The following is a 12045-nucleotide window of genomic DNA, read 5'->3' as shown; positions in this document are numbered from 1 at the left end:
TATTTTTAAAGGTCTATCTTACTTTAAATCTATTTGTATTTGAATTTTTCCTTTCATACTGGACTTAAATGATGAAACCCTTATCTGTCGCTCTATGGAATATTCAAGGCATAAAATCATCCCTGTTTGGCTACAAAAGTAATTCAGTATCTAGTGAATTTACAAATAACACAAAATATAATTAAATTATAATTATAATAAAAGGAAATCATCCTCCCTGCTGTTAAGCCCCCTGGCATTAAAAGAGGGAAATATTCAGGTGGAATCATTATCTGGTAGAAATCACAATTGTCTAAATTCATAATTCCTCGGAAATTAGAAAAATCACATATTTATCTTAAAATTAACAAAGAAATAAGCACTCCAAAAGATATATTCCTTTGTACAATCTACATTCTGCCTGCCGCTCTGTCAAAGTCTGGGTCTGTACATTGTTAACGGTAGGTTATGAGGGGACTCTTTGGATGGATACACATGAGAACAAATTTAGACCCTTTCTCACACAGTGTATTCACTGTAAAGCATGGTGGCTTGGTTAACTGATGTTAACTGATGTCAGTGTTCTTCAGGTTAGTGTGTTGGAATGGATGAAGTGTTCTTGAGAGAGAACTCTTTACCAGTGATCTGGTAGAATGAGTTGATTTTGAGGCGTGTATGAAGTGTTTTGGTAGTTTTAGTGCATTTAACAAGCCACTCTACAGCCAAACACATTTACAACAAAACATTACGACTATATTACTGCACAGTAGAGCTCCATACAGTAGGCCCAATCATACAGGGAGTCCTGTCACACATACACAAGGAAAAGATTATTATGGTCTTCAGTAGGTCTGAAACACCACACAGACACACAAACACGCACAAACACACACAAACTATAATAATGGTGAGGTTTCTGCTCCACTGTGTGTGAGAGCAGGTTGTATTTGAGAACACAGTTTAGTATCACATCAGATCAAGGACAGGGGATTTCTACATACCTGAGTGTGTCCAGTCTGCAGTGGGGATCCTCCAGTCTAGCAGAGAGCAGGGTCACTCCTGACTCTCCTGGGTGGTTGTAGGTCAGATCCAGTTCTTTCAGGTGGGAGGGGTTTGACCTCAGAGCTGAAGCCAGAGAAGAACAACCTTTCTCTGTGACCATACAACCAGACAGTCTGCAACAAAGAGAGTCACACACACACAAAGAAAAACCACCTTCAGCTGATGCCACTGTGCTGAATTCTGGCAGAATCACCAGGTAGGCTAAGCTAGTCAAAAACTCTTACTCTTTGTGAAAATGCCGGCAGCAAACAAACATGAATGAAAGTGATCTTGTGTCACCCACAGACTGTATAGTTATTGCTGTAAATCAGGACGTTTGTGCCTCGCTAGCAGTCTCCTCTACCTGCTGTCCACAGCCTTTGTGTCCCAAAAGCTAAAACATTTTGTCCCACCATTAACACTTTTTGCCTTTTCCGTTGTGTGACGTATTTTTGCAGCTGTTCAGACAACACGAACCTTGATCACCAATACAAGGAAGTGATCACAGACAAAATGCTCAGAGTTAACTAAATATCAGACCTACTTGACCACAGAATGCCTCCAAAATGTTGAATAAACCCCAAATGCACAAGGTCGATGTCCTCTGTCATAACCAACTGTCATCTAGCTAACATTAGCGAACACTGTAATGTTTACAGCCTACAAGTCTATATACTACTAGGCTGTGGCTATAATATTGTCTAGCACTACTATTAACAATATTATTCTATTTCAAACTGATTCAAATGCATATGAAGGAATCAACATTAGCCACTGTGGCTAATTCCTGATTACCATGTTATGATCCACATAATCTTCCAGAAGGATTTATTGAAGTGACTAAGGGGAAAAATACACCATTTACTCAGACATTTATCTAAACATTTATTTAGCTAAGATAGAGTAAACTAACATAACTTGAATCATAGATAGTTATACTAATTTATCTGGTGAAGTGGCCACCAATTCTTTTAATCAGCAAATCAAATTCTCAGAAAATAAATAAATGTTTCTATCTACCTGACACAAGACACAAAACACACACACACACACACACACACACACACACACACACACACACACACACACACAACCCACACATACTGGGAGAAGTTGTTCTTGGAGGATGTTTTGATATCATTCCTTATTCATCTTATTCATGGTAGAGTTCTTAGGCAAAATTTTGAGCAAGCCCACTGCCTTGGATGAGAAGCAACCCCACACATGAATGGTCTCAGGATGCCTCACTGTTGGCATGACACAGGACTTATGGTAGCGCTCAGCTTTTCTTCTCTGGACAATCATTTGTCCAGATGTCCCAAACAGCCTGAAGAGGGCTTCATCAGAGAAGATAACTTTACCCCAGTCCTCTGCAGTCCAGTCCCTATACTTCCTGCAGAATATCAGTCTGTCCTTGATGTTTTTCTTGGAGAGAAATGGCTTCTTTGTGGCCTTTCTTGACACCAAGCCATCCTCCAAAAGCCTTCACCTCACTGTGCGTGCAGATGCACTCACACCTGCATTCTCCCAAGCTCTGCACTGGTGGTGACCCAATCCCGGAGCTGCATCCTCTTTAGGAGATGGCCTTACATGCAGCACAATCCTTGCAATGCAATGATGACTACACACGTCTCATTGGAGGTAATCATGGTTAACAGAAGAAAATTTAAGTACCACCACCACCCTTTTAAAGCAACCAGTTTGCTCTTCTAATCAGCATGTCAGAGTGATATGATCTGCCTTGTCCTCGTTAACACTTTCTCCTGAGCTCACAATAAGATCACTGAAATTACTTTCAGTAATTAAGTTAGCAGGCCATTTTGTGGCAGGGCTGAAATGCAGTAATTTTTGTGATTAAGTTCATTTTATGGCAAATAATGACTTTGCAATTAATTGCAATTCATCTGATCACTCTTCACATTCTAGAGTTAATGCCACCATAAAAATTGAAGCAGAAATCTTTGTGAAAACCAAAATTGGTGCTAGTCTCAAAAAAACTGTCCCATGTGAATGTACATGCATTCACATGGGACATTTTAGAATATCCAATCAAACTAACCATGTTTATCGACTGAGACGAAACCAGAGACCCTTGAAGAAACCCACACAGACACAGGGAGAACATGGAAACTCCACCCAGATAGGGACTTAAACCTAAAACCCTAATGCTGAGAAGCACATCATTTTTTATTACTATTATTATTATTATTATTATTATTATTATTATTATTCTTTATTTGTTTATTCAGATTTTACTACTAGTTGCGGAAAATCTGATCTTGCAGCAAAATGTAACTCTTTCCACAGTGTGGTCATTTAATGAAATGCAACTAGTTTCACCAGAAATGTACTGTCTGAGTCTATATAACTTTGTCCTGCAGTGCCTTATTTTTAACTCTGTTAATGCTGCACTACCAGACAATTTTGTCATTTCTTTAAAGAAAAGGACAATCACATTTTGTAAATTGTGCACTATAATGGTTCCATTCAAGAATTAATAGACAGAAATCTCACCTGAGAATCTCCAGTTTACAGTGTGAACTCTTCAGTCCAGCACAGAGGCGTTTCACTCCTGAATCCTGCAGGTCATTATTATTCATCTCCAGCTCTCTCAGTGTGGAGTTTTCTGTTTGTAGAACTGATGTGAGAGATTTGCAAGACTCTTCAGTGAGACCACAGCCAGATAGTCTGCAAAAGAATACAGTACAAAGTGAAGTTCAATCAGATAATCTAAAGACATGTCACAGAATGCTTGCCTCCTGCGAGTCACGTGGTTTGGCCAGCCACGTGCAGTGGGAGGACTTTCATTTGTGGCCACGCCTGCACACACCTGTACTTCGTTTTGTCTGTGTGTATTTAAACTCACATCAGGGTGTGCAGCATTGCTGGTCATTGTTGACGTAGCGTGTGGATGTAACATAGTCAATATTCATCATATTAGTGTTTACTGTATGTGTTTAATGTTAACCGTTTCTTGCTTGTATCAATCATGAGTGATTCTTTTGAGTGCCGTTAGTATTTTATGTTAAATGCAAATAAATGTACGTCCCAGACGTTAGTGTATGTGCGTCCTGCCCCTTGCCCTGTGGCACTCGGGCTGCTACATGTTACAGAATGACCAATCACCACAGGACGCCTACTCTCTCAGCAAAAAATGGACTTTATTAGGTACCCCCCGCACTGCTGCCTGGATCCCAGGAAATTGGGAAGAAGACTGCGACCTTGGTCCATGTCTTCTCCGGAGGCGGAGGGGAACACCCCCAGGAATTTGGGGGGGGGGGGCTGAGGCTGTTGAGCCGGGGCCGGGGAGGGTCGAGGGGCACCAGGACGACTGGAAAGAGGGCAGTTGGGTGGAGCCAGTGGGATCTCCTGTATCCCCTCCCCTCAGCAGACTCGCCAGCGAGACTGGGAGGGTCTGCCCAAAGCCTCGGAGGCAAACTGCCTCTGGGACGCTCCTAGAGCCGCAGGAGGAAGGAGGACCGTTTAGGGAGGTAGCACGTCTGGAACCGGGGAGGACGTGCACCCCCGCGTGTCTGTCGAGGCGAAGGACACGTCAAGGCGCCTGTGGGGACGGCGGGCACCAAGTTTCATCTGTGTGTATTTAAATTCACATCAGGGTGTGCAGCGTTGTTGGTCATTGTTGATGTAGCATGTGGATGTAACATAGTCAATGTTCATCATATTAGTGTTTACTGTATGTGTTTAATGTTAACTGTTTCTTATTTGTCTCAATCGTGAGTGATTCCTGTGAGTGCCGTTAGTGTTTTATGTTAAATGTAAATAAATGTACGTCCCAGACGTTAGAGTATGTGCATCCTGCCCCTCGCCCTGCAGCACTCGGGCCGCCACGCGTTACAAGACACTACACAAAAAGAGTTTGATAAGGAAAAAATGAGAAAATATTGCTAATTGTGTGTGTGCGCAAATAAAATATGAGACACAGTCGATGAATTAAGTCCATGTGTTTCTCTTCAACTAGACTTTGTATTATTCTTCACTTGAAGGAACAGCTAAATACACTTGATGGAACAGCTGTGACATTGGCCATATCACCTGTGTAACGGTTTCCTGTTTTTGAAATTCCTTCACATGAACGACACTGTTTAGGCATTCCAATCTTTACTGTATTGACCTATTGTTTATTCATTTTCTTAGAAGCGACTGCATACAATTCTGATATGGACAATGTCTACAAGACATAGAGGACTACTCGACCATTTAAAACTTGCTGATGCAGACAATTAACCGAAGCCAAGCATCCTACTATCTACTATTTTCATTCCACCATGACTTCAGTCATATGTTGCTTATGTTGAGTGCAGCATGTTTAACTACTCTTCCTCCATTAATCAGTAATGATAAATGAATCTGTTAGAAGTGCAGATTAATTATTAGTGATAAATGTATGTTAGAAGTGTAGATTAATCATTAGTTTAATGGAGATTTCCATTTTACAATAGTGCATTCAGGCAGTGGAATAGCCTAGCGAGCATACTGTAGGATCTAGTCTAGACAGCAGACTGTAGGATCTAGTCTAGAGAGCAGACTGTAGGATCTAATCTAGAGAGTAGACAGTAGGATCTAATCTAGAGAGCAGACAGTAGGATCTACTCTAGAGAGCAGACTGGAGGATCTAGTCTGGAGAGCAGACTGGAGGATCTTGTCTACAGAACAGACAGTAGTATCTAGTCTAAAGAGCAGACTGTAGGTTCTAGTCTACAGAACAGACAGTAGGATCTAGTCTAGAGAACAGACAGTAGGATCTAGTCTAGAGAGCAGACAGTAGGATCTAGTCTAGAGAGCAGACAGTAGGATCTAGACTAGAGAGCAGACAGAAGGATCTAGTCTAGAGAGCAGACAGTAGGATCTAGACTAGAGAGCAGACAGAAGGATCTAGTCTAGAGAGCAGACAGTAGGATCTAATGTAGAGAACAGACAGTAGGATCTAGTCTAGAGAGCAGACTGTAGGTTCTAGTCTAGAGAGCAGACAGTACAAACTAGTCTAGAGAGCAGGCTGTAGGATCTAATCTAGAGAACAGACAGTAGGGTTTGGACTAGAGAGCAGACAGTAGGATCTAGTCTAGAGAGCAGACAATAGGATCTAGACTAGAGAGCAGACTATTCATTAATTATAACCCTAAAATCTTAAGTATGAAAGTAGTTCCATACAAATCTGTCAAAATATGCATTGTGTCAAAAAAACACATCACATAGTAATGTTTCTCACCAAAAATGGTATTTGGCCATTAGAATGTTGGATAAATAATATTATTTACAATACAATATGACGCCTTTCTTGAATTTATGGACGCTTAACAGACAGATATCAGCTTTTACAATAACTCACACACCTGATGAGAAGCAGTAGCCAATTTACACACAGCATGCACTTTATCAGAAACCACAGTCGATTGCAGGGGAAGAGGAGATTAAGACCAGGACAGAGCATCAACTATCACTGGACATACATGCACACAGTCTCGCTCTCTTGCCCTTTCTCTCTCTCTCTCTCTCACACACACACACACACACACACACACACACACACACACACACACACACACACACACATATATATATATATATATATATATATATGTGTGTGTGTGTGTGTGTGTGTGTGTGTGTGTGCTGCACTACAAGGCAGGTTTGTATTTTCATTAAAAATAAAAAGAGGACAATCACATCTAATAGATTGTGCTTCATAATGGTTCCATTCAAAAATGAATTAACAGAAAGCCTACCTGAGAATCCCCAGTTTACAGTGTGAACTCTTCAGTCCAGCACAGAGCTGTTCTACTCCTGAATCCTGCAAGTTATTATTATTCATCTCCAGCTCTCTCAGTGTGGAGTTTTCTGTTTGTAGAATTGATTTGAGAGATTTGCAAGACTCTTCAGTGAAACCACAGCCAGATAGTCTGCAAAGGAATACAGTACAAAGTGAAGTTCAATCAGAGGATCTAAAGACATGACACAAAATGAGTTTGATAAAGACAAAAAAAGAAAATATTGCTAATTGTGTCTGTGCACACAATATGAGGCACAGGCCATTCCACCATGACTTCAGTCATATATTGCTTGTGTGGAGTGCAGCATGTTTAGCTACTCTTCCTCCATTAATCAGTAATGATAAATGAATCTGTTAGAAGTGTAGATTAATTATTAGTGATAAATGTATCTGTGAGAAGTGTAGATTAATTATTAGTGATAAACGTATGTTAGAAGTGTAGATTAATCATTAGTTTAATGGAGAAGATTTCAATTTTACAATAGTGCATTCAGGCAGTGGAAAAGCCTAGAGAGCATACTGTAGGATCTAGTCTAGAGAGCAGACTGTAGGATCTAGTCTAGAGAGCAGACTGTAGGATCTAATCTAGAGAGTAGACAGTGGGATCTAGTCTAGAGAGCAGACAGTAGGATCTAGTCTACAGAATAGACAGTAGGATCTAATATAGAGAACAGACAGTAGGATCTAGTCTAGAGACCAGACTGTAGGTTCTAGTCTAGAGAGCAGACAGTACAAACTAGTCTAGAGAGCAGGCTGTAGGATCTAATCTAGAGAACAGACAGTAGGGTTTGGACTAAAGAGCAGACAGTAGGATCTAGTCTAGAGAGCAGACAATAGGATCTAGACTAGAGAGCAGACTCTTCATTAATTATAACCCTAAAATCTTACATATGAAAGTAGTTCCATAAAAATCTGTCAAAATATGCATTTTGTCAAAAAAACACACATCACATAGTAATGGTTCTCATCAAAAATGGTATTTGGCCATTGTTAGATAAATATTATTATTATTATTAGTTACATTTATATAGCGCTGTTCACAAACTCAGGGATGCTTTACAGACAGACACATGCACACATACACAAACACATACAGACAGACACACAAACACATACACACACTCATAAAGACAGACAGACACACACACACACACACACACACACACACACACACACATATATATATATATATATATATATATATATATAGAGAGAGAGAGAGAGAGAGAGAGAGAGAGAGAGAGAGAGAGAGAGAGAGAGAGAGAGAGAGAGCTTACCTGAGAATCTCCAGATTACAGTGTGAACTCTTCAGTCCAGCACAGAGCTGTTCTACTCCTGAATCCTGCAGGTCATTATTATTCATCTCCAGTTCTCGCAGTGTGGAGTTTTCTGTTTGTAGAACTGATGTGAGAGATTTGCAAGACTCTTCAGTGAGCCCACAGCCAGATAGTCTGCAAAGGAATACAATACAAAGTGAAGTTCAATCAGAGGATCTACAGACAATACACAAAGGAGTTTGATACAGAGAAAATGAGAAAATATTGCTAATCGTGTGTGTCCGTGCACACAATATGAGACACAGTCCATGAATTAAGTCCATGTGTTTCTCTTTAACTAGACTTTGTATTATTCTTTAACTATTAAATGGTACCACTTAAACAGTACCACAGAAAGAGCTTCAGCAATAAAAACCTTTTAAAAAGTATTAATCCAAAATATACTTACAGACCATGTCTGGTATTTTTCAACACTGGAAGTAGTTCCCTCAGTCCTTTATCTGATGGCCTGAATTTCTTGAGCTGAAATTTCTCTTGAATTTCCTCTGACATCAGCAGCACAAACACCAGAGCTGAAGACTGTGCAGATGAGAGTGTCTGGGTTGAGAGGTCTCCTGAGTTCAAGAAGTTCTGTATTTCACTTGTAAGGGAGTTGTCCTTCAGTTCACTCAAGCAATGGAATAGATTGATAGTCTTTTCAAAGGATTTTGTTTCTGTGATAATTTTCTTGATGTAGTTCACAGTCTCTTCTAAACACTCTTCTTTGATGTCCAGTTCTGGGTGTAGACTCTTCAGGAGCTTCTGATTGGACTCCAGTGAGAGGCCAAGGAGGAAACGGAGGAAAAGGTCCAGGTGTCCATTTTCACTCGTCATGGCCTTATCTACTGCTGTCTTGAGCAGATCACACAGTCTGTGTTTTAGCTTCCATATTATTTTCTCCAGTAGGGTTTTAAGGAGTGGGTTGCCTTCATCCCTGAATGTTAGGAACACAAATACAGCAGCAAGAAACTCCTGGAAGCTTAAATGCACAAAGCTGTAGATCTTCACCCCCTGTTTAAAGATTTGTGTACAAATTCCAGAGTATACTAAAGCTTCATGGACATCAATGCCACATTCTTTCAGATCATTCTCATAGAACAGAAGCCATCCTTTTTGGAGCTGAAGAAAAGCTAACATTCCAAGCTTCATGATATCCAGCATCTCTGCTCTTTTTAACTCAGATGGAACTGCATTGTCAGTGCTTTGCTTTGTGTTGTATTTCTTAGTCTTTTGATCTGTGAGAAACAGCAGGAAATGTAGATACATTTCTGTCAGAGTTGTGGGAGAATTTTTCATGTCGGTACCATCCTTCAGCATTTTCTGAAGCACGGTGGCTGAGATCCTGCAGAAGACGGGTATGTGACACAAGATATGAAGGCTTCTTGCAGTCTTAATGTGTGAGAGAACTGTGCTTGCTTGATCTTCATCCCTGATTCTCTTCCTGAAGTACTCCTTTTTCTGCAGGTCGTTGAACCCACGGATTTCTGTAACAGGGTTAAAGTACTGGTAATTTATCTTACTGACTGCTGCAGGTCGCGAAGTGACCCAGAGGAGAGCAGAAGGAAGCAATTCTCCATTTATGAGGTTAGTTATTAATTTATCAAGAGTAGTCTTCTCATTCATATTAGACACCTTCTTCTGAGGAAGATCTAGAGGAATTCTACTTTCATCCAGTCCATCCAGTATGAAAAGCAGCTTATGTTTTTCATTTAATATCTCCTTTTCATCTTCAGCATGGAGTTCTTGATGGAAGTAAAGAAGAAGTTCTGAGAGGCTGTACATTTCATCCTTGATCAAGTTTAACTCTCGAAATGGGAGGTACATGATGAAATCTATGTCCTGGTTGCACTTCTCTTCAGCCCAGTCAAGAATGAACTTGTGTACAGAGACTGTTTTTCCCACTCCAGCTATTCCCAATGTCAGGACTTTAGTACCACGCTTGTTTTCAGTAGACTGTATTTTGAAGAGGTCACTGAGTGTGACTGGTGTTTCTTCTGTTTTGGGGTAAAATTCCTCCAACTGTCTCACTTCGTGCTTTGTGTTCACTCCTCCTGTGCATCCTTTGATCATGTAAACTTCAGTGTAAGTGTCTTTTATAGGCACACGATCACATTCTAGTGGAGCCTCCTCACACAACTTCTCTAATTTTTCCATATATTGTTTTTTCATTCGGCTACTGATATCACTTTTTCCTCCAGCTGTTAAAAAGAGGGAAGTAAACAGTTATGTGCATGATTCATATAACCAGTGGATAATGAAAGTGTTTTAGTGTAATTTCAAAATGTGAAATTTATCGTGTTCTCTCTGAAGTTTGTTTATGACTGTAGAGCAGAATACCTATCAGTAGTACTACCAAATAAGGAGAATCAAAAAGACCACAAATGAGAGTCAAAGATTTGAGTACTGTTATGAGATGTAACAATTTGCAATGGCTCAATGAGACCTTAACTAAACCTAGCTGGATATTACTTCTGCAGCTTAGCTTTGCCATCTTTCTTTGGTCAGTGCTACCTCCATTAGTTCATAATCACAGCTTGTGTGCAGGGCCTTACTGTCTTATGTATGTTGGTCTGTAACAGGTTAAATATATCTACCAGTGTTCAGTGTGTTAATGATCAGGTACTGACACACTAAGGGAGCGGTGATGTGTCTACCAGTGTTCAGTGTGTTAATAATGAGGTACTGACACACTAAGGGAGAGGTGATGTGTCTACCAGTGTTGAGTGTGTTAATAATGAGGTAATGACACACTAAGGGAGAGGTGATGTGTCTACCAGTGTTCAGTGTGTTAATGATCAGGTACTGACACACTAAGGGAGTGGTGATGTGTCTACCAGTGTTCAGTGTGTTAATGATCAGTTATTGACACACTAAGGGAGCGGTGACGTGTCTACCAGTGTTCAGTGTGTTAATAATGAGGTACTGACACACTAAGGGAAAGGTGACGTGTCTGCCAATGTTCAGTGTTTTAAAGATCAGGTGTTGTGATGTACATATGAATGATGACAGAAGTGTATGTGATGTACGTATGTGAATGATGACAGTAGTGTATGTGATGTATGTGATTGATGACAGTAGTTTATGTGATGTACATATGAATGATGTAAGAAGTGTATGCATTGTACATGAATTATCACTGTAGTATATATGATGTATGTGAATGATGAGAGTAGTGTATGTGATGTACATATGTAAATGACGACAGTACGCATGTGATGAACGTATGTGAATGATGACAGTAGTGTATGCGTTGTACGTGAATTATCACAGTAGTCTATGTGATGTATGTGAATGATGACAGTAGTGTATGTGATATATGTATGTGAATGATGACAGTAGTGTATGTGATGTACATATGTGAATGATGACGGTAGTGTATGTGATGTATGTGAATGATGACAGGAGTGTATGTGATGTACATATGTGAATGATGATGGTAGTGTATGTGATGTACGTGAATGATGACAGTAGTGTATGTGATGTACATGTGAATGATGACAGTAGTATATGTGATGTACATATGAATGATGAAAGAAGTGTATGGGATGTACGTATGAATGATGACAGTAGTGTATGTGATGTACGTAAGTGAAAGATTACAGTAGTGTTGTGATGTACATACGTGAATGATTACAGTAGTGTATGTGATGTACATACGTGAATGATGACGGTAGTGTATGTGATGTATGTGTGTGAATGATGAGGGTAGTGTATGTGATGTATCTGAATGATGACATCAGTGTATATGATGTAGGTATGTGAATGATGACAGTAGAGTATGTGATGTACATATGAATGATGACAGAAGTGTATGGGATGTACATATGAATGATGACAGAAGTGTATGTGATGTACGTATGTGAATGATGACAGTAGTGTATGTGATGTATGTGATTGATGACAGTAGGGTATGTGATGTAC

The 12045-nt window shown here is 39.9% G+C and overlaps 1 protein-coding gene across 4 annotated transcripts in view; it reads right to left on the bottom strand.

Moving 5' to 3' along the window:
• The window catches only part of LOC113568374 (NACHT, LRR and PYD domains-containing protein 3-like), a 75067-nt gene that overhangs the window by 5559 nt on the left and 57463 nt on the right, over window positions 1–12045 (bottom strand). For all 4 annotated transcript variants that reach the window (XR_014122678.1, XM_081710689.1, XM_081710790.1 and 1 more), the window contains 5 exons: window positions 8534–10322; window positions 8086–8259; window positions 6765–6938; window positions 3535–3708; window positions 981–1154 (listed from right to left, as the gene is read on the bottom strand). Coding sequence is in view for 3 of the 4 variants with exons in the window: in XM_081710689.1 (XP_081566815.1) it covers window positions 981–1154; window positions 3535–3708; window positions 6765–6938; window positions 8086–8259; window positions 8534–10322 (2485 nt within the window). In the remaining variant the exon portion in view is untranslated. The remainder of the gene's footprint in view (window positions 1–980; window positions 1155–3534; window positions 3709–6764; window positions 6939–8085; window positions 8260–8533; window positions 10323–12045) is intronic.

The sequence above is a fragment of the Electrophorus electricus genome, chromosome 1 (assembly GCF_041902795.1).
Source record: "Electrophorus electricus isolate QZ-2024a chromosome 1, ASM4190279v1, whole genome shotgun sequence".
Taxonomy (NCBI): Eukaryota; Metazoa; Chordata; class Actinopteri; order Gymnotiformes; family Gymnotidae; genus Electrophorus; species Electrophorus electricus.
Note: the sequence above shows the minus strand (reverse complement) of the source record. Positions and strands in the feature narration are given on the sequence as shown.